Source organism: Aethalodelphis obliquidens, unplaced genomic scaffold, assembly GCF_003676395.1.
Source record: "Aethalodelphis obliquidens isolate GAN/ISIS:26980383/991018 unplaced genomic scaffold, ASM367639v1 scaffold9, whole genome shotgun sequence".
NCBI lineage: Eukaryota > Metazoa > Chordata > Mammalia > Artiodactyla > Delphinidae > Aethalodelphis > Aethalodelphis obliquidens.
Genome location: NW_020837953.1, coordinates 24,590,561 through 24,613,097, shown reverse-complemented (window position 1 = coordinate 24,613,097; position 22,537 = coordinate 24,590,561). Strand labels below are relative to the sequence as shown.

The 22,537-nt window shown below is 43.7% G+C and overlaps 1 protein-coding gene across 8 annotated transcripts in view; it reads right to left on the bottom strand.

The window, feature by feature from the left end:
• KIAA0319L (KIAA0319 like) overlaps nt 1-22,537 on the bottom strand; it is a 112,545-nt gene that overhangs the window by 11,920 nt on the left and 78,088 nt on the right. For 4 of the 8 annotated variants that reach the window (XM_027109132.1, XM_027109135.1, XM_027109131.1 and 1 more), the window contains 11 exons: nt 21,288-21,420; nt 18,015-18,243; nt 16,035-16,158; nt 15,193-15,325; nt 13,293-13,441; nt 11,724-11,875; nt 11,218-11,356; nt 9,514-9,673; nt 3,852-3,994; nt 2,879-3,001; nt 2,057-2,147 (listed from right to left, as the gene is read on the bottom strand). In XM_027109132.1, the coding sequence (XP_026964933.1) occupies nt 2,057-2,147; nt 2,879-3,001; nt 3,852-3,994; nt 9,514-9,673; nt 11,218-11,356; nt 11,724-11,875; nt 13,293-13,441; nt 15,193-15,325; nt 16,035-16,158; nt 18,015-18,243; nt 21,288-21,420 (1,576 nt within the window). Of the gene's footprint in view, nt 1-2,056; nt 2,148-2,711; nt 2,794-2,878; nt 3,002-3,851; nt 3,995-9,513; nt 9,674-11,217; nt 11,357-11,723; nt 11,876-13,292; nt 13,442-15,192; nt 15,326-16,034; nt 16,159-18,014; nt 18,244-21,287; nt 21,421-22,537 lie in introns of those variants that run through there. The other 4 variants (XM_027109137.1, XM_027109136.1, XR_003433323.1 and 1 more) reach the window with 3 other exon arrangements.

The following is a 22,537-nucleotide window of genomic DNA, read 5'->3' as shown; positions in this document are numbered from 1 at the left end:
TGAATCTCAGTTCTGCCACTTATTAACTGTGTGTCCATGGAAAATGTCATTTTCCTGAGAAAAGGTTGTTATGCATATTAAAAAAGATATTACCTATAAAATGTATAAAATGTTATACACATTTTATACATTTCTGCTTGGTACACAGTAAACATAGAAATGATACTTATTATTAATAATTAAAAACATAATAAATGTTACCATTAAATATTATAAGACTAGATAGGAAGACTAAATGAAAAAACCTGAAAGACTTAATCATGACTAACCTAAGTCTACAATTACGTAAAAACATATACACGTGAGAATCCCAAACTGAAAGGAAGGCAAACAAATTAAGAACCCATGTGCTACAGCTACATGTAAAAGAATGAAATCAGAACACTCCCTAACACCATACACAAAAATAAACTCAAAATGGATTAAACACCTAAATGTAAGACCAGACACTACAAAACTCTTAGAGAAAAACATAGGAAGAACACTCTTGGACATAAATCACAGCAAGATCTTTTTTGACCCACCTCCCAAAGTAATGAAAATGAAAACAAAAATAAACAGATGGGACCTAATGAAACTTAAAAGCTTTTGCAAAGCAAAGGAAACCATAAACAAGACAAAAAGACAACCCTCAGAATGGGAGAAAATATTTGCAAATGGAGCAACGGACAAAGGATTAATCTCCAAAATACACAAACGGCTCATGCAGCTCAATATCAAAAAAAAAAAAAAAAAACAACCCAATCAAAAAACTGGGCAGAAGACCTAAATAGACATTTCTCCAAAGAAGACATACAGATGGCCAAGAAGCACATGAAAAGATGCTCAACATCACTAGTCATTAGAGAAATGCAAATCAAAACTACAATGAGGTATCACCTCACACCAGTCAGAATGGGCATCATCAGAAAATCTACAAACAACAAATTCTGGAGAGGGTGTGGAGAAAGGGATCCTTCTTGCACTGTTGGTGGGAATGTAAATTGATACAGCCACTATGGAAAACAGTATGGAGGTTCCTTAAAAAACTAAAAATAGAATTACCATACAACCCAGCAATCCCACTACTGGGCATATACCCTGAGAAAACCATAATTCAAAAAGACACAGGCATTCCAATGTTCATTGCAGCTCTATTTACAACAGCCAGGTCATGGAAGCAACCTAAATGTCCAACGACAGATGAATGGATAAAGAAGATGTGGCACATATATACAATGGAATATTACTCAGCCATAAAAAGGAACCAAACTGGGTCATTTGTAGAGATGTGGATGGACCTAGAGACTGTCATACAGAGTGAGGTAAGTCAGAAAGAGAAAAACAAATATCGTATATTAACGCACATATGTGGAATTTAGAAAAATGGTACAGATGAACCTGTTTGCAAGGCAGAAATAGAGACACAGACGTAGAGAACAAACATATGGACACCAAGGGGGGAAAGGGGTGGTGGGATGAATTGGGAGATTGGGATCGACATATATACACTAATATGTATAAAACAGATAACTAATGAGAACCTGCTGTACAGCACAGGGAACTTTACTTAATGCTCTGTGGTGACCTAAACAGGAAGGAAATCCAGAAAAGAGGGGGTATATGTATTCATAAAGCTGATTCACTTCGCTGTACAGCAGAAACTAACACGACAATGTAAAGCAACTATACCCCAATTTAAAAAAAAAAGAACCCCTGTGCTAAGGTGGTGAGGCTGAGGTGTGGAGTATTAAAGGCCACACACCCTAGAGATAAGAGCCAGGTCCACACCCCAGGCCCTCCCACTCCCACTCCAGCCACAGCCACGTTTTCCAGGTGGCAAATCACTGCAGTGACAGCCACTCAGCCTACAGGAGTGTGCTTCTGCCCTCAGGAGTGTCAGAGGTAAGAAGAACTTTTCTGTGCATGCCGTGGGTGGGCCATGGCATGTAACAGCGATGGGAAGGGAAGAAACCCAGGACTCAGCGCCCTCAATACAGAAGGTGCCAGATACCTCTCTAATGAATAAATATGTAATTAGAAGCACGAACAAATTTCCAGGGAAAGTCCATCTTACCTCTTACAACAACAGATTACAGTCCAGGAGAGGATTCCCAAGGCAACAACAATGACAAAGGAAGCAATGATAACATATAACACGCTCCACTCTGCCAAGAGAAACAAAATATTAAGGGCAGTGAAAAAAGAGGCTAGAAGGGAGGTCTGGGCTGCCCACCTTGGGTAGGAGATGGCTTCGCTCTGTAAACAAGAAGGCCCCTCGGGCTGCCCAGGGAAGGTGAGACCTTGGAGTTAAAGGCAGCTGAAACTTTAAACCTTATGAATTGCCCCTGTTTTCTAGCTGGTGCTCTGAGATCCTGGGGAAGTGGGGCAGGCTGTAAGGAGCTTTAACAGAGGGAAAGGGGGGAATGGAAACCTACGGGCTTCCCTGGGGCCAGAGTACACAGGCACTCCAAAAAGACAGGAGGCCTTGCGGCTCGTCTGATTTAGGCTGCATTTTGTAGTTGGTCTGATTTAAGCTTGTTTCTTCTTAAACAACTACTTCAGGGGAGTTCCCTGGCAGTCCAGTGGTTAGGACTTGGCGCTTTCACTGCCAGGGCCCAGGTTCAATCCATGGTCGGGGAACTAAGCAACTAAGATCCCGCAAGCTGTGCTGGGAGGCCAAACAAAAACAAAACCAAAAACAAAAAACTGCTTCAGAGCTTTCCTCTAACCTTGAGCAAGTGTGGAGGAAGGAAGTAAACGTCCTCTGCAAACAGAAAATACACAAAGTTCTTCTCCTCGTTGCTCATCTGCCTTGGAAACACCAACACCCACCCACTCAACTCAGAGCCATACTCAACGCCAAACCAGCTGGCACAGTTCCAAGCAGAAAACTCACCACAGTTGCTATCTCCATCCCTCAGCTGCACCTTGATGAAATTCTCCATCCAAAAAGGGTCACAGATACAGCGTTTGGTGAATGAATCACAGTGGCCATGGTCAGAACAGTTCAACTGGCACGCTGAAAGTAGCAGGAAAGGGAAAAAAGTCAAGGGGCGTCAGAGCCGGGGGTTGACCAAATTCCAGTGCCCATGAAGATACGAAGGGATCCCCTGCTCAATGGCCTGTGACGACATTTCCTGGAGACCTGCCCCAAGAACCTTTATAGCTGGACACAGTGCCCATTATTATCATCATGGATAAAACTGGAGCAGTTAGAAAGGCTCCAGACTGTTTTTACTTGCTGTTTCTCCATATCAGCAGTTCTTAATCTTTCATGTCCCACAGACCCCCTTCTCTGAATAACTGCCGAAATAAAACACATAGTATTACAAAGGAAGGCAATTATACTATACATGTTTTTGAAGTATTTAAGAATACAGAACTTTAAAATAATATGTGCGTCTTTATTAAAATATTAAGTAACAAGATCTAGAAGTGTGTCTAACAACTGTCATAATTTTGAAGTGGTGATGAGTAAAAATGCTATTTCATTATGTAGTATGATACAAAATTATCTGAGATTTCTATTGCCTTAAAGTCACATGTTCTGTTAATACTAACTGTAGTTTCTTGCCTACCTTCATGATTGAGGAAAACAATAAATTTCAGTTAGAGGTTCGTGAAAATAAAGATGTAATTTTTTTCCCATTCAAACTCACAGCCCCTCTGAATGCTATCTCAGGGGCCCATGGAAGGTTAAGAAGCTCTGCAATGAGTGGAGACTCTTTCAAGAAAAACTGGTAGTTGAGGAAAGTGATTATCTCCTTGTTCCCAGAGAAGAGGAAATGAAGCCCAAGGACAGCAGGGACTGACAGGTGAGCTGTGGACACTGGGTGGACTCTCATTCCCAACTTCCCAGAATTACTCACTGACAGTATTGATTTCCAGGGCTCTGAATATCAGAAAGTCTGCCTTTTGCTTCCGCAGCTCACTCTTGAGCATCACTGCCACCTCATGGCCTTTGAAGATCTGGTGAGGAGGCTCATTTTGAACAAAAAATACCATCTTGGTGCTGCAGAGACATGGAACAGTATGAACGAGCTGAAGCTGTCAACACGATAGCAGCAGCTATCATTTGCTAAGTACCTTCTGTTTGTGCCAGACCCTGTGCTAAGTGTTATACACATTCACTCACAGGAAGCCCGTGAGAAAGGGGTTATCAGCATCATCTCCATTTTACAGAGGACAACACTGGGGCTCAGAGGGGTTAAGTAACTTGCCCAAGGTCACACAGTTAATTATGGCAGAGCCAGATCCCAACTGATATGTCTGACTCTAAAGGCTATGCTTTTAGAAAAGGCCTAAGCTGCCCCAACTAACAAGAAGACCTATTCCAAAAGCTAACTGGAGGCCAGAAAAATGGGGATTTGGTTATGGGTACATCCCTGCTGTCAGCCTTTTTTTTTTTTTTTTTTTTTTTTTTTTTGCAATACTTGAGCCCCTCACTGCCGTGGCCCCTCCCGCCGCGGAGCAACCGGCTCCGGACGCGCAGGCTCAGTGGCCATGGCTCACGGGCGCAGCCGCTCCACGGCACGGGGGATCCTCCCGGACCGAGGCACGAACCCGCGTCCCCCGCATCGGCAGGCGGACCCTCAACCACTGTGCCACCAGGGAAGCCCTGTCAGCCTTTTAACAGCTAAGAGTGTGGTGCTGTTGGGTTTGTGCCTGGGTTATCTATGAGACAAACCACAGTGCTTTGTAAAATATAAATTGTTGGACAGCATCAAAGCATTATCCGTAGGTCAAAACATAGCCAAAATGATCATTACTATGACAGCAACAATAAAGACCCCACACAATGGTGTGGCCAGTGCAAGATTACGTTATTCTAGGCCCAGAATCTCTTTGTTTTCTGACCGCCAACTTCTGGCCAAGGTAGACCATGTCTGAACTCACTTCTGGGTGGCACAAAATCTGTTCTCTCTGCCCTGGCCTCCATTTTTGGCAGCCTGCTTCGTGACTCCGTGTTAGTCTCACAAACTGAGCTTTCCCGATCAGTGGGTCACGTTGGGTTTATAGGTGAGCCCCAGGTATTGATCCCCACAGTACACAGGGTGGCTGGGTGGGACCTGGGTATCCCAGAGGCCCTGGACCAGCTGCTTCCAGTATAACTGTCTATTTATCCCCAAGTGCCATATAAACAGCATCATTTTCTCTGGGTGACCTGACATGAAAGTTTGGGAAGTCCTGTCCTAAAAGCCTTTTCAATGCTTGCTGCATAGTGAGGCTAACGATGGGGTATTATAAACTCCAGAATCAAGAAACAAACCTCTTCCATAAAAGATTTGTGGTCATTTCTCATACATATACTACTATATATAAAATAGATAACTAATGAGAACCTACTATATAGCACAGGGAACTCTACTCACTGTTCTGTGGTGACCTAAATGGGAAGGAAATCCAAAAAAGAGTGGATATATGTATATGTATAACTGCTTCACTTTGCTGTACAGCAGAAACTAACACAACATTGTAAAGCAACTATACTTCAATAAAAATTAATTTAAAGAAATCTGTGGTCATTTCTCATATTTTCTCCTAGTTACCTAATTCATGCTTACAGGTTTCAATTTCTGTCTATATACAAATAACCCTCAAATCTTTGTCTCCTCTCCCTATGTCCCTCCTGAGTGACCAAATCTGTATCTGCAAATGCTTGCTAGAATATCTATACCAGATCATCCACAGGCATCTCAAATCCAACATGTTCCAAAATAAACTTATAATAATCACTAACTCATTACGTGTTAGAGACTACACAAACATTATCTTATGTAACCTTCAACACCCCTATAACATGGGTGCTAGCATTTTTATAAGTGAAGAACGGGTTCGGAGAGGTGCAATAATCTGCCCACTGTCGCAAAGCTGCCACTAACAGAGCAGGGCTCAGAAGCCAGGACTGCCTGGTGTGAGGCCCATGCTCTTTCCCATTGTAATACACTATCTCCCTGCAATCACATCCTCCTCCTGAATTCCTCAGCTAAGCCAATCTAGGCCAAGCCAGAAACCCAGAGTCACTGTGATGCGTCTCTCTTCCTCGTGTCCCAGAGGCAGTGACGGCAAGTACGCAAGCAAACCCTTCCGCAATGCTCTTACCCGCACTCTCGCTAGTGTCTTCCACTGCTTTGTCCCAGCCAATTCCCACCAGCTTGATGGATCCCAGCAGCCACCTTCCCTTTTCCTATTCCCAGGCTGCTGAGCAGAGGTTAAAAAGAAAGTCCTAATCATCATGCTGTCTCTGACCCACTGAACCCTGACTGCATATTAGATTCACCTGGGGAGTTTTAAAATTTTAGGTGCCCAGACCTCACTCCAGACCAAATGAATCATAATCATAATCATAATCATGTGGGGGTGAGGCTTGGGTAACGGTATGTTCATAAAAGCTCCAGGTGACACTATTATGCAGCTGGAGTTGGGAATCGCTGCTCTCACCTCATGTCTCTAACCTTGGTTGAGACTCCAATATTGCTCAAAGCCAGCATCCTTTCCTGGAGCTGCTGTTCTCAACCTTTACCACTTTCCTCAGACTGCCCACCTCATTCTCACCTTCTCAAAGCAGATGGCCTTGCCTCCAGTTTCAGAGAAAAAACAGGACATTGGTACCAATACTCTCAAATTTCATCCTTCTCTACTTCTAAATTCACCCATAATAGCACATCTTCCCTCCTTTCCTCCTGCCTCCAGGGAAAGTGGTCTCCTGCTCTGCCCACAGCCAGCGCCCCAGACCTACCTCCATTTATAACCCGCCTCCCCAATCTCCACCATCTACCTTTCCTCTGCACCTTCCCCTCAGTCTATAAAAATGTTCAAATATTTCCTATCTTTAAAAGGTGTTCTTCTGAGCTTGTCTCCCATACTGTTTTCAACACCAGCCTCTTCAAAGAGGCATTATACTTACCATCTCTGTATCCTCAAACTATGAAAAAAATTTTCTCCCAGCATCTAAGTAAAATGATCTCACTATAGTTCTGATGATCTTACTAATTACAAACCCAAAAGCCTGTTTTGCGTGCTCACCACACCTGTCTCTATAGCACCTGAATCCTTTGGCAGCGCCCCTTACTGCCAGCTTGTCCCTTAACTTCCAGCAGACAGCTCCCACCTGGTTTTCCTCCCATCTCTCTGACGGCTGTTTCTTAGTTTCCTTTGCTGGCCCTTCTTTCCTTGCCTCCCCCTTAAATATTGATGTTCTCCAGAGCTCTCTCCTCAACCCTCTTGACACTCTCCAAGTGCGACTTATCCGTCCTCACGGCCTTAAAGCCTGCCTGTATGTAGTGACTCCCTATCTCAGGCCTTCCCTTCCACCTCAAGTTCCAGCCTATATGTGCTACTACCTGTCCCTATGTAACCCATAAGATATGCCAAATTCAACAGTCAGAACTGAACTCATTATCTTTTCTTTGAAACTGGATTCCTAATCTCAGTTAATGGCATTCACCATCTATCTAGGCATCCAAGCAAAAATCCTCATACTTGATGGCTCACTCACCTTCATTCCCCAAAGGTCACCGAGTCCTACTGATTTACCTCTGAATTTCTTTTAATTTCCTCTTCTCTTCTGCCATTTCCACCGCCACTACCTCAATTCAGGTGTTATCACCTTTTTTACTAGACTAGTCCAAAAGCATCCTGATTGGTCTCCCAGCCTTTGGTCTCTCCCTACTGTTTTTTTTTTTTGGCTGAGCCGTGCAGCCTGTGGGATCTTAGTTCCCCTCTGTGTGCCATGCGGGATCTTAGTTCCCAAGACCAGGGCCTGAACCTGCACTCCCTACAGTGGAAGCGCGGTGTCTTAACAAATGGACTGCAAGGGATGTCCTGATCTCTCCCTATTTTAGTCTAGCCTCCACACTACCGATCTCCCTAAGGAAAAGAAAAAATCTAACATCCTTGCTTCAAAAACAAAACAAAACAAAAAATTCACACATATAAAACCAACTAACTTGAGTCCTCCTATCCGAAGTATTAACACTAAACTGCTTGGCTTGCTTATGACTGTTCTCTACAGAACAGTCTACAGAGCCAGCCTTATTGTCCCCCATATCCTAGGGCCCGGTAAATGCTCTGAACCCAAGGACTTCTTCCAGAGGAAACTCCGTACTTTCATACCACAGGACCATTGCTCATGCTGTTCCCCTATTCTGAATTTCCTCCTAGTCCTTCTATGCTTCATCAGGGCAAGTTTTACTTCTGGAAAATCTTTGGACTACCTCAACCCTCCTGGAAGAATTAATCGCCCTTGCCTGTGTCTCCATGATTGTGTTACCTGAAAACTGGGTTCTCTACGTGGTGTTGAGCCAAAAGACACAACCAAGTCAAAAACTAGGAGAAGGAAGACTTTTATCACTTGTGGCAAGTAAGGAGAACACCGGGATCTTTCCCAAAGCAGTGTCTCCGCGAGCAGCAAAACTGCGGAAGCTTTAAGCTTAGGGTACGTGCATATTCGTGAAGGGGCTTGAGCAGAGGAGAATTCAGCATAGAATTGGGACAAAAGTCAACAGAGTCCAAGCTTTAGCTGAGGGTCATGAGGGTCAGAAAAGGTCGATATCATCATTCCTTAGGTTCCAGTTGATCTGGTTGTCAAGTGCTTCAGGCTACCTTTACCACTGAAACAGAACTGGGAGTCTTTACAACTGATTTACTATTTTTGCTATTGTTACTTCTCTTGCCTGAAAGAGTCATTTGCTCCTGCATTCCTTTTTGTTTTTTGTTTTGTTTTGGCCACACCATGCGGCTTGTGGGACCTCAGTTCCCCGACCAGGGATTGAACCCAGGCCAAGGCAGTGAAAGCCTGGAATCCTAACCACTAAGCCACCAGGGAACTCCCTGTTCCTGACTTCTTTTTTTCCCCTTAATATCATTCATTACCGAGACCTGTTCAAGGGCAAGTACTGTGGCCAGGCTTAGATCACAAAATGGCTTAGGCCAAAAATGGCTTTGCTTAGGTCAAGAAAGCCATGCCTGGTTCTCTTTCTCTGAGGACCCCCTACACTATCTGCTCACAATAGCACTTATTCTGTCAAATCCACCCTGTACTGATGCTATATGTTAACTTGATTATCTTCCCTACTAGACTATGGTCTTCAAACATCAGGCCTCTTCTGACCTTGCACCCTGCTGCAGTGTCTAGTACAGAGCCCATTACCTGTACTAGAAGAGTACATTTCTTCTTCATTAAAAAAATGAACACTGGGCTTCCCTGGTGGCGCAGTGGTTGAGAGTCCACCTGCCGATGCAGGAGACACGGGTTCGTGCCCCGGTCTGGGAAGATCCCACATGCCGCGGAGCGGCTGGGCCCGTGAGCCATGGCCGCTGAGCCTGCGCGTCCGGAGCCTGTGCTCCGCAACAGGAGAGGCCACAACAGTGAGAGCCCGTGTACCGCAAAAAAAAAAATGAACACCATGAGTGGTTCCTGGTCAGAGAGCCCACCCTTCTCTACCTACCCACACTATTTCTCAGCTCAGTGAAGAAGCCCAGGGGACCCCCTGGTCTTTCCTTTTCTCCCCCCATTCATTGCCCAGCTACCTCTGCTCCGTGTACGGCTGAATCTTTTGCACAATGATGTCGGAATCCAGCACCCCCAGGAGGACCCCAATCTGGCGGATGAACATCCCCTTCAGCCTCTCAGTTAGCTGACTGACGTTGACATCCAAGATGATCTCCACCAGGTTGTTTTTCCTGGGATCTGGAAAGCATGTGGATCAGTCATGGCTTTAGAAGTAGGAGAGTTAACATAGACCTGCCACTGTGCGTGTGCTTTGGCCCAGGAGAGAATGTGGTGAGAGCATTCAGAAATGCAACTGCCCTCCTTCAAAATAGAAAGGCACAATAGTGAATTCCCCATTGCTTTGTCCTGGTCCCCAGCAATCTGGGGCTGGCTTGGAGAGCTTCAGAAGCACTCCTGGTCTCTACACCAACCTGGCAATTACCACACATGTGCTGGGGACCAGGCCGAAGTGATGGGGTTTAGTGAAGGAAGTGGGGAACAGAGAAACACTTGAAGGTTTGTTTTAGAAGTCTCTGCCCAGTTGGCTTTGCTGAACTCTCCAGGCCAAGTGGCAGGTAGCTAGCGATCTCTCCTGATCCCATCTGATTTTCAGTAACTTGCTGTTCTTTGTTTACAACGATGGGAGGGAAATTTTCCATCTCAACAATCTTATGGGAGTGCATCTGCCCTACAGTGTTGAAAACCATAAACACAAAGGAAATACAGGCAGCCAAGAAACAAGGATTTCCTTAAAACAACATCACAGCCGGACGATGTTTTTACAACTCTAGAACTCTAAGACCACTGTGCTTTACGCTTTTGATTATGTCCTAAAGACTATTCTACACTTGCCAAGTTAAGAGTGACTATTCAGAATACCTCTTCACATACTTGGATGCACCACTTGCCTGTCCTGATGTCTAATTTATATAATTAGTAGACTATCTGTGATCTGATTTTAAACACAGAAGAGACTTTATAGTGTCTTGGCTGTTGTCCTTCAGAGGTAGGACAAGGACTGGAAGACCTGCCAAGATCCCTTCCCGTCTAAGACATCTGTACATTAGCTTGGCCTAGATAATAAAGAGTAGGTTTAAAGTTAATACCTTCTCATCAGTTGTTCAGGAATTTATAAAGCTCTACCCCACCCTGTACTCACTGCCTCCCTATTACCAAATTAGCCTTGATACAAAACAAAAACATGGTTCTATTTAAGAAAGAAATTTTATTTCTGCAAATCTTAAAAATGTAAAGGATGCCAGTTACTTTACCTTCCCTGGGGGTTGTCAGATAAAGCCTGAGGCTCAACTTACAAAAATAAATCATTTTCTGCAGCTGGGTGCTGATAAGACACCACGACTCAAGTTATTCCTGTGCTCAGATTCCCAAAGCACCCTGGGCCCTCTCTCATCAGTCACACGCAGAGGAGAAAGTGCTGGAGTAGGGGCCCAAAGGCCTGGCTCTGACACAACTGCTGTGTGAAGCTGAGCAAGCCCTGCCCTCTCTGAGTTTCTGTTTCTCCATCTGAGCTAAGTAGGGGGAGGTCCATATTTCTGCGTGGGTAGGAGAGGTCTTGTTGGAACAGAAAGTCTCTAAGGAGTTCTTAGCTTGGGGGGTTCTAGATTTTTTTAAAGCTGGATATGCCATCTGGCTCTGTCCATGCTGGGGGAAGGGTCTCAAGATCGAGGCCCTGCTAGGCTGATCCAGCAATTCCACCCCGACTCCTCAGTAAGTGAACTCACCAGGTTTCACCTCCACAGTGGTCCGGTCTGTGTCACTCTCACCCTTCGCATCAGTCACTTTCAGGTGAAATGCGTAGGTTCCCTCAACCAGGTTGGAAAGAAAGAGGACAGGGCGGTGGTCAGAGTGATTTAACACCTCCTGTGGGGTTGAACGACATGGCTATACGGCAGAACAAAACCACACTCCTTCCGTGGAGTCAGCTGTTGTGTCTGTCATAACGAAGTCCCCTCTGGGCTAGACGGCTTTGACTCGGGGCAGTTCCTGCTCTGTGATGGCACTACAGCCCACAGCAACCAGGATCAGGGAAAAGAATCACATTCTGTTCCACACTAGCTTGAGGGGTGACCCTAAGCACGTCATCTGACCTCCCTGGATTTCAGAGCACAATCCAGGTTTGACATAAGAGACCGCTTGGTTAAAACAGGTACTGGAGTGTTTAGCCCAGTCTCCTCTCCTCACCGCACCACCATGACCTGTGTAGCTCTCCAGCTGCTGGCACACTCACCCCTGCAGCTGGGCTCCCCTCGTCTCGAGTCCAGAGGTAACTGACTATTCCCTTGTCATCTGAGGACTTGGAGCCGTCCAGCTCTGCCGTGTCTGTGGGCAAGGTAATTACCACATTCCCAGTTATCTTGGCTATAGGTGGTTTGTTCATTTCTAAACAAAGAGAAACCATGGGAAAAAATGTAACATTCAGAAAAAGAAGAAATGCTTCTCGTGATGCTTATAAGGAAATTAAACTTCAAAATTATCTTAAATGGAGAACTGTTTTAAGTGCTTATCCATGCCCATGCCAGCAACTAACAGTGTAGAGCTAACGCCACCAGTGCCACAGGTCCTGAGGCTCCATTCCCACCCAGAGAAATGTTCCCCTGACACCAGTACAGTAGAGGGGACAAGTATAGTTTCCTCTTGCATTCTCATAGCAGCCTCCCGCAAAGGAATCCATTTCTCTGCTTGGGGAAATATGATGATTGGAAACGAAGGCCTAAAGTGGATTAAAGCCCTGAAGTTCAGGTTTCATCAGCTGATACCACAAATTATCTTCAAAATTTGGCTGAAAATGTTATTCCCTGAACATCTTTCTTGACTTCTTCCTTAGCACTTTAATAGAGAAAAAGAAGAGAGACCCTTTTCTTATTCTGGGCCCCACCTGCAGCTTTGTTTACTCAGTGTGTGCTCTCTACTCACTGAGTTCAGTATACTGTGTTTGGGGATCCCCTGCATATCTGATAGTTTTTCCTACCATCAGCTTATAGACCTCTCCTAAGACCATCACTGATCACTGTGCCTGCAAACCAGAGCAAGGCCAATCCACTTTTGCTCAAGTTGGCCTCAGCGTGCAGACTCCTAGGATGAGCATGGGAAACTCCAGTGCAGGGCAGTCATTCTAAGGTCTGACAGCAGGTGTCACTGTAGCTAGCAGGAGAGTCACAGAAACCCCAGCAGCAGAGGCAAAATAAAAATGCAGGGCTTCCCTGGTGGCGCAGTGGTTAAGAATCCGCCTACCAATGCAGGGGACGTGGGTTCGAGCCCTGGTCCGAGAAGATCTCACATGCCACAGAGCAACTAAACCCGTGCGCCACAACTACTGAGCCTGTGCTCTAGAGCCTGCGACCCAAAACTACTGAGCCCGAGTGCCACAACTACTGAAGCCCGCGTGCCAAGAGCCTGTGCTCCGCAGCAAGAGAAGCCACAGCAGTGAGAAGCCCACGCACTGCAACGAAGAGTAGCCCCCGCTGGCCACAACTAGAGAAAGCCTGCACGCAGCAACGAAGACCCATGGCAGCCAAAAATAAATTAATTTATTTATTTTTAAAAAAATACAAAGGAAAAAAACCTTAATTCTCTCCCTATTCAACTGAGAAGGAAGGGAGGGAAAGCAAGAAGTTAAAATTCACCTTAAAAGTCGCTCACTCAAAGGCTGTTGTAGAAAAGCAACTAAGAGCTACCCTAACCTCTAACTTCCTTCCCTACTTTGTCTCTAATCAGTTTCTGCAACCAAACAAGAGATGATGCATTCTTCAGTTATCTGGCCCAGAGGCTGCTGCACCAACCCAAGGCAGTGAGGTACCTTCTTTGACAATGACATTCACAGAGCTCTGGCTTTGCAGGTTCCTCTCATCCTTGACGGTCAAGGTGAACACGTAGGTTCCCACTTGCAGCCCAGTCACAGTGGCGACACTGCTGTTAGCATTCTCAAGCTGTACCCCGTCAGGTCCCCTGGACAAAGAGAGAAACCAGAGGGTGGAATTGTACCTGTCTACTGCTCTCCTGTCCCCGCAGGAGCAGACAATTATTGCCTCAGCTAAGACATGAACTACTGTTTCTCACACCTTGAGAGGGCATGTTTAAAAATATTCCATTTGGACAGAGTGTCATTTGGCCCCAAAATACATGCTACCTGCTGATCAGAAAATTCCATTCACCAGCTTTCAAACACATCTAGCCTTATCCTTTGTAAGAGCTTCTAGAACATTTAAACTCTTTGCTGCTCCAATAAAAGGAAGAAAGTGCTCTGAGCAGGTCTCTGATCAGAAGAATGATTTAAGAGTGATGTTTCTGAAAAGCATTTCTGGCCCAGTGGTTGGTTCAGTTCTTGCCAGAAAAGAAGCAAAATGCATTTCTTAGTCACATGCCAAACTCCCTCTTGCTGAAAAGTCAGGGAAAGGAAATGGGCCAAGGCTATAGAGGAACTCTCAGGGAAAAACCATCCTCTTCTTAGCAGTTCTACAGGCAAAACTCCCTCCAGCTCCTGGACAGGGGCCAGAGGAACCAGGATGCCCTGTATCTTTCCTTCTCCCCTGTGGCCTCACACTGCAGGTGAACGAGCTCTGAGCCAGCATGTAGGCACAACACTGCACATATACCAGACAGCCCTTCTGTTCAAGGGTCAAAATGCCTCAGAGCTTTCCTTAACACTGCAGGACAACCAGAGAAACCTGTAGACTCCCAGGTTTTGCTCTGTTTTGTTTTGCTGTTTAAATGTATAACCCTGACCCTAGCAGCCCCCCTTGAAACAGATTCTCCTCCAAGAAGCTATGCTAAGGATTATTTCTGCTGTAAACACTAATAAAACTCAACTAAAAGGTTTATCTGCTGTATCTTCAATAAACAGTTATAATTAAAACATGCTGGGTTGAGGAAAATTAGGTTCTCCAAAAGATAGAAACGAAAGCTACAGAAAATCATTTCTAGAATCCAACTCACTAATCGTAAGTCAAGTGCTTTTACAAGTCAACTTACAGCCCCTCCCCACCCATCTCTAACATCCTAGTCAAAAACAAAAGCAAAAACAAAAAACCCAGTCTGTCCTATGGCTGCTACCTTTGGAAATTGGGAATGCTTTTAACTCTTCCTTGGGATTGCTTCCTGTGGGATCCTGCATATAATCTGAGTTCCATTTGTTACGGTTTAAAGGAGCTGAAAGAAACTGTGAGAACCAGGAATGGTTCGATTAGGTAATTCCAATTTAATTAGTATTATTTTGGTTATTGCCTTTGGCCTCTGGCTAACATAAATGGTATATGGTATCTACAAGGAAACAATAACAGAGTAATGCTTTCATTTTGGAGATGAATTTTCAATTCCCCTTAAGAGCTGCTCTGTCCCATCCCTCCCGACAGCCTTACCCAGTTAATTTTGAGCAACAGTATTTTTCTGCTCCATTACCCCTTCCATTCTGCCTCTCAAGTGTAATTAAACTATGCATTTCAGCAAATGGATTGTACCTGTAAAAGCATCAGAACCACAAAGTACTACCTGGGGACAGCTAATGGTAAGCATTCTTTTTTTCCTTCTAACAAAAATTATATTTTTCTTAGAGTTGAAGTTTGGGATTGCAAACATTTCTTTCTCAGTAATCCCCCTTGGATAAACTAATAAGAGAAAGTAAACTCTTAAAAGCAAATAAAACCTTGCTCTTCAAAGGTCTGGAGCCCTTGCATACATAAGGATTTTGTGTCAATACTCACTGTGTTTTTTCCCAGAGATATGAGATAATTTTCTGATCATCGGAGCTTTTGCTGCCATCCAGGGTTGTGCTATCCATGGGAAGAGTCAGCTCTTTATCTGGACCTGCATCTGCCTGTGGAGGCTTGTTGTTTTCTAGAAGACAAGAGACTTGGGAGCTCAAAAGCAGGCAGTCCAGCTGGGAAAGGAGAGGAACCAATTGGGACATATGTTCTGGAAGCCTCAAGGACTCTGCCTCTCCACTCATAGAACTGTCAGATACTGTGTGAGGTAGGGGTATGGTCAGGGAGCTCGCATGAAGAATATAAGACTGAAACGTATAAAACAACTCTGAAAGAACATGGATTGAAGTATAATGCTATAGGAGATCAAATGAGAGGGTCTGAAAGATAAGGTAGGGCTTTCTTGAGGAAGTGGGCTTTAAGGTGGCCCTTAAAGCACATGGTGGGAGGAGTTCCCTGGTGGTCTAGTGGTTAGGATTCGGCGCTTTCACTGCTGTGGCTCAGGTTCAATCCCTGGTCGGGGAAGTGAGATCCTGCAAGCTGCAGCCAAAAATAAAATAGGACATGGTAAGATCTGGGCTGGCAGAGACTCTATCTGCTAGCTCCCCTTGAAGGCACAATAACTCGCCAAGAGCAAGGGCACAAGTGAGGCTGTGAAATACTCCTTCTCTCTAGCTATGAAGAAAGCACTAGGGGAATGAACAAGAGCAGCTGCCAGAGGCTTGGTGGATTGGTAACTCCCACTTCCACCCTCATGGAGCTCAGAACCCAAGCCCTCTTCTCCCCCCAAGGGTCAAGGGACCAGCCAACAGAAGAGCCTGCACCACAAGGTTAGAACTTACCAGGCTGCACAATAACAGTCACTTGAGCGGTGGCCTGCTGTCCTATTGTGTCAGTCACTGTGAGTTGGTAAGTATAGTCTCCTTCTTGCATGGCAGAGAGCTGCAGGGTCGGTGTTCTAACACCCTGGATATATAAATACAGACAAGTGGACTCCCGGAATCACATCATACAAGAAGTCCTACTCTGGTCTAAATGATTTACCCAGTTTTCTAAACCTAGGTTGGTAGTGGGCCATTACCTCCCAATTCAACATAATTGCTGAATGCTCAATCAGACACTGTGGGACATCTTGTTAAAAGTTTCACCCTTCAAGGAAATAACCCTCTGACACAGCAACAGTTTCAAATAAAGTCAGAGCTCTCACAAGGTGGACGAGTACAGGAAAATGTGCAGAGATAATCAAGATCAATTTCTATGACCCAAGCAGAAAGAAAACCATTAACATATAGTAAAATAACACAATTTACAAAACAATGTTCTTCCTACTGAAGCTACACAGCGTGACCCTAACAAAGCTGCCTCGATAAAACATGGCAGCAACGACTCAAGATGCTTTGTAATGCTGTGTGTGCCCTTACAGGTCTGTACAGATTCTGCAGCAGTGCAGAAACCTAACCTAACACCTTGCAGACATTTTATTTGGCCTTAGGGTTCTTAAAAGTTGGAAAATTTCACATAGAAGTCTAGGCTTCTGTCTTGTCTTGAAAAGCTGGAGGACCTAGCAACACTGGGACGATACTCCAGCGTGGCAACAACCAGCCTGACTGGAGGGCTGCTGACCCCTTTGGTCAGGGCTTACGCCCTCTGGTTTGCCACAGTCCCCATCCAGTTTTCTTCATTTACTTACGTTACCTACCTGGTGACAGATCTAGTCTCTTCTTAAATATCTCCAGAGAGAAGATGCTCACCATCTAGTCAGGCAATCTCCTCCAATTTGTAATAGAGCTCACTAAGATTTGCACCCTTCAGCAGAAACTAACACATTTTAAAGCAACTACACTCCAATAAAAATTATGGAAATATCTTGCTGCAAGTAGAAAAAGGCCTATGGCCCATTAACCAACTGAAAACTCAGAGAAAACCTCTGTTTGCCTCTGCCAGCAGTAAATCCTAAACACAGAATTGAGAGTTGAGAGCCGTCTTGAGCTTTAACTACTGTTTCCAAATGTTGCTGCTGCATAAATTTGTCATTATGTCATCCAGCCAGCTCCGAGCATGTCACCCGCCGGTGGCCGGAGACAAGGGGGGCTCGATACAAGGTGTTTCTAACATAGCAAGGGTTTGTGGGTTTTGTTTGTTTGTTTTGTTTGAGAAAAACGGAAAGGAAAATGCTGCAGCATCTGAAGCATTCAGATTGGACAACCTGCTTGAATTCTGATCAATGCTTCATTGTTAGCGTTTTGCACATGATTGCAATTTTTATGTCAAAAGAAGCCAAAACTTGCAATACTATTTTTAGCAGACAAGAAAATGAAAGAACTAAATGTAAAATGTACAAATATTTTTGACTTGAACATTTGGATGGCACTGGGTGCAAGGAGACCATTCATCCTTCGGACGGAATGTTTGGGAAAAAAGAGACTTTTGAAAAGGAGACGGTTGCTGTAAAGAGTCCATGGACGGGTTATGTAGTACTGTAACTCACGACTGTTAAAAATAAATCAATAAATTGTCCTCTGCTGTATAAAAAAAAAAAAAAAATTTGCATGCTTGTAGCTTCTAAAGAATTTTACTCCCTGAAATTATCCTAGAGCAGCTACCAGTCTTTTCCTCTAATACTAAACATTTAAGATAAAGTTTTTGCTAATGTGTTAACTAAAGGCCCCTTAATCTTTCTAGATTTTTAAAAAAATTCAAATGTTCTATTCACTAATCTGACTTTGGTTATTAAGATGGGGAAATATAAGCCTTGGATGGGTGACCCAGTCCAGCAGCTCTAATTCCCTGCGCAAGAAAAGACAGAAACTATTCCCTCCTACCTGCATCTCCATCACTTTCCCTTTGCTGTTTGGGCTGAGTGACCACTCATAGCTGGTGATGCCGTGATCATCAGTGCTCTGATTCCCAAAGAGGGTGATGGAGTTTTGGGGCAGGGTGATCACTTGGTTGGGGCCTGCATTGGCCACAGGGGGGTAATCCACAGCCTTGTTCACTGTCAGGCTTGCAGTGGTAGAGTTGGTAGCTCCATCAGAGTCTACTACAGTCAAGCTATCAGGAAAGAGAGAGGAATGCAATCAGGGATGGTCTTAAAGAAAGAGGAATAAACATGGAAGAACTGAAAATCAAGGCTAAAAAATACCAATGTGGCAGGATTACCAATCGGTAACCAATTCTAACGCATTCTTTTTGGAAAGTTAGAGTAATACTAGAAGCTAACACCGACTGAGGGTTTACTGTGTGCCAGGCACTGTTCTAAGCACTTTGTATCTCATTCAATCCTCACAACAGCTCTATAAAGTACTATCCCCATTTTACTCCTTATACATATGAGGCGACCGAGGCAAAAAGAGGTAAAGTAACTTGCCCAAGCTTGAAAGCTTGAAAACAGTGGAGTCAGGATCTAAATCTAGATAGTATATCTCCAGCACCATTTCACTCTGCTGCCTGCAAGTGTCTGTGGCTGGTACCTTTATAAGCATTGTCTGATCTGGCCCTCACAACAATCATATAGAATAGGTATCATCAACCTCACTATTATAGAAGCCTTAGAGAGGTAAGAAACCTGCCCAGAGCTAAATAGTGAGCCAACATGCAAGTCCAGTTCTCTGACTCCAAAGCCCAGAACCAAGTCTTAAGAAGCAATAATCCCTGGCCACTATTCCTATGGGGTTCAAAGACGCTACACTAAATGAAGCAAGCTCTGACTGCAGCAGGCTCTCCTCCCATCATCCTGTTTTGGCTGTGTACACAGCACAAGAATGGACTTCCTGGGCAGACAGCCTCTAGGATGGACCAGGGGGGCTAGCTCCAGTAAGATAGAAGCCTGAGATGGAAATGAATTCTCCTACGCAAGCGTCCCACAGTTTGTGCCAGTGTGAAAGAGAATTTGCAAGAGAAAAAAAAAATGTTCATTTGTAAGAGCAGGCTTCTACCTAAATGATGCCTTCCAGCTGAACAGCCTAAAGCTTCTCTTGCCACCTCAAAATGTGAGCATAAGCAAGCAAGGAGGTTTGGGCTGCTTCCATTTTGCTGACAGAAAGAGGAAAAGCATATAAAAGACATGTCGTTTGTTTAAATCTCACAACCAGCCACCGAAAGAGCCAGACATCTGTGGGGTTTTTAACCCACAATCTCACTTTTTACCTATGATCTTAAGGGGACTTCAGATATTACAGCTTTTAGAAAAAGAACACAAAAACATCAGACACACAGACATGTGCAAATCAGCAAACATCTGAAAAAGAAAAATCCACAGAAGTTTTCCTCTCTTTCCAGTTTCTCTGTTTTCAGTTTTTTTTTTTTTTTTTTAAACATGTCTTATTTGTCTCCTATTTCAGAACAAAAGCAAGCTATAGACAGATGGCAAAATGGCAGCTGCCCATTACGCTGACTTTCACCTCAGACAGTCCCTGGCTTGCACACAAAAGTTCTGGAACCAAACAGCAGCTGACCACAGGGCTGGGGAAAGAGGCCACTGCTGTGTAAAAGCAGGGGAGAGGAAAAGGTAAGTGCAATCAAACAGATTGGACCTTAATGCTAATCAAACCCAATCCCATCATTTCATGGACTGAGGCTTAGAAAAAAAAGAACTGCACCCAATATCCCATTCACCCAAAACACTCTAGGTTAACATTGTGGTTAAAAGCTCAGACTCTGGAATCAGACAACCTGTGTGACCTTGTGCAAGTTACTTAACCTCTCTGTGACAATATTTCCTAATCTGTAAAATAAGAACCATTATAATACCAGGTACAAGGGTTAAATGAGCTACTGCGTGCAAAGAGCTCAGAACAGTACTTAAAACAGAAAATGTTCAAGAAGCAGTAGCTATTATTGTTACTATTTCAAAAAGGATGAACATCGCCCAGGCTAAATTCCATAAATGTTAAAATTCCTATATTAGAAATCCAAGGCGAAAACCAACTCACATTTCCATTTTAACTCAGTGAGAAGGCTCCTACCTGTTGTAATAGCAGCTACCCTTCATTCACTTGAAGTCTTGAGTCAGTGAGAGTCAGAACTTGTATATTTATTTGTATGGTAGGTGCTGTGCTAGGACATTCCTTGCTGCATCTCTGGTAGTGTCTAAAACGTGGTTAATCTCAGATCCAGTGGGGAAGACAGATACCCATGAACAAGCCGTTGCACCATGGCAGGCACCACATAGAGGCACTGAGTGCAACAGGGAAAATGGAGGGACATACCCTCTCCTCTCTGGAGGGATCTCAGAGAGCCTCACAGAAAACTGAGGAGGTTCTTAAAGATAGGCGGAGTCCCAACAGATTGAGAAGGGCATTCAAGGAAGCATAAACAAAATACATATAGGCCAAGTCAAGGAGCAGAGTGGAATGAGTCCTGACTTGGGGATTAGAAAATCTGCATTTCAGCTCTAGCTGTGTGACCTCAGAGAAGTTAGTAAATACACCAAGCCTCATTTTTCTCAGATGTAAAATGAGGATGGTATAGTGTACATATGGTGTTTGCGTGACACTCACGTACGAGTGCTTCGTAGCCTACAGTGAATAATGCAAATATAAGGAGGATTACTCTAGGGTCAGCCTCACACTCATTAATCACAGTCTAGTATATCAACACTAGTTCCCAAAAGAACTATCTTTGAATCAAATTCTCTGAAAAGCCCCAACAGAGAAAGATGCTACAAATCATATTCAAATAAACCACTAAGTCAAAAGTAAAGATTTTGATATATCCTAAGTTGAGGAAGCATTTCCCAAAGGGGAGAGATGAGAGTAGATTCCTTCTAGATTTTTCCTGAGAAAAGACAAAGGAAGATGGGCCCTTTCACTTAATGACAGAAATTCTAAAAAAAGGTTTGGATATATGCCAAATAAGGCTCTGAGAAGGATTAGCTGTGTGGATCCTGATCTATTATGCAAGAACCTTTGCCCTAAAAAGTTATCACTATTGTGACCACAGTTACAACATGGCTCAAAGAACCAGTGGAACCAAAGGCTATATTATCAGCCAACTCTACAGGGAATTTGATATCTGTCAGAGTGACTCCTATAAGAATGTAAAACCCATAAGGGGAAAAAAATGGCCTATGGTAAACTTGAAGGATCCAAATTTACCTGAAAGTGTAGTTCCCAGGGACGAGCTTACTTAGTTTTAATATGGCCGTATCTTCAGAAATCTTCTCTTCTCTCAGAGGTCCCTTAAGTTCTTCCCAGTGGTACTGGACGATCTTATCATCATCCGTGCTTTCTTGACCATAAAGAAATATCAGTTACAGCATGAGAGCACTGGGTCTTAGCACTTATCCAGTTTATACAAACCAGGGCAACTACCCAGAGATTTGAGGCTAGGAAAACTTCATGAAATTACAGACTATCTCCCCAGAGTGTTTCTTCCCTCGGATTATTGGGTCATTCTGCCTCTCTATGAATATTCCACTGCGTAGTTTTCCAAGGACTCCAACACAGGCAACCTCTGGTTAAAACGCTACTGTATTAAGTATATGTATAAAAAAAGGAGAATCAAAAGGTCTTAAACACATGAAAAGATATTCAACCTCACTTAAAAAAGAAATGCAAATTTAAATTACACTTGAGATAGCATTTTTTAACCTCTCAAATTGGTAAACACCAAAGTTTCACAACACATTATGTGGGTAAAAAGTGTGGGGAAAGAGGCCCCCTCATAAGTCATGGTGGAAGCATAAATTGATACAACCTCTATAAGGAGCAATTTGGGAAAATTTATCTTTGTCCCTGCAATTCCTCTTCTAAGAATTTAATCCTTCAGATCTACTTGCACTTGTGTTGTGTATCTGTAGGACATTTAATATTTGTGTTAAATGTCATGCTTACAAGATTATTCACGATAATGTTATTTGTAATAGCAAGTCAAAAATAATCTAAATGGTCATCAATAGAGATTGAAAACAAGTACATATTCATACAATGAAATCATATATTCATATCATGGAAGGTTATATAATCATTAAAGGAAAAAAAGAATGAAGAAGTACTGCATGTATAATTCAGAAAAATTCTCCAACATATAGAAACAAGCACTGTATGTAACAGTGCACGTAATGTGTTGTCATAAGGACTGTATATGTATTTTCTTAAATACGCATCAAATATCTCTGGAAAGATACATAAGATAATACCATTGGTTGCCTGGAGGAAAACTGGACAGTTGGGAGACCGGGAGGGTAGTGATTCTTTTCACTGTGTACCTTTACATATTATTCAACTTTGATCGAATCAAAAATATAAAATAAAATGGTACTAAGTGAACCCTTTCTGCCATTCTCACAAGTGTTTCTTCCTATTCTGCCTCTTCCTCTTGGCCTGCTACTCTTCTGTCCTCCTCT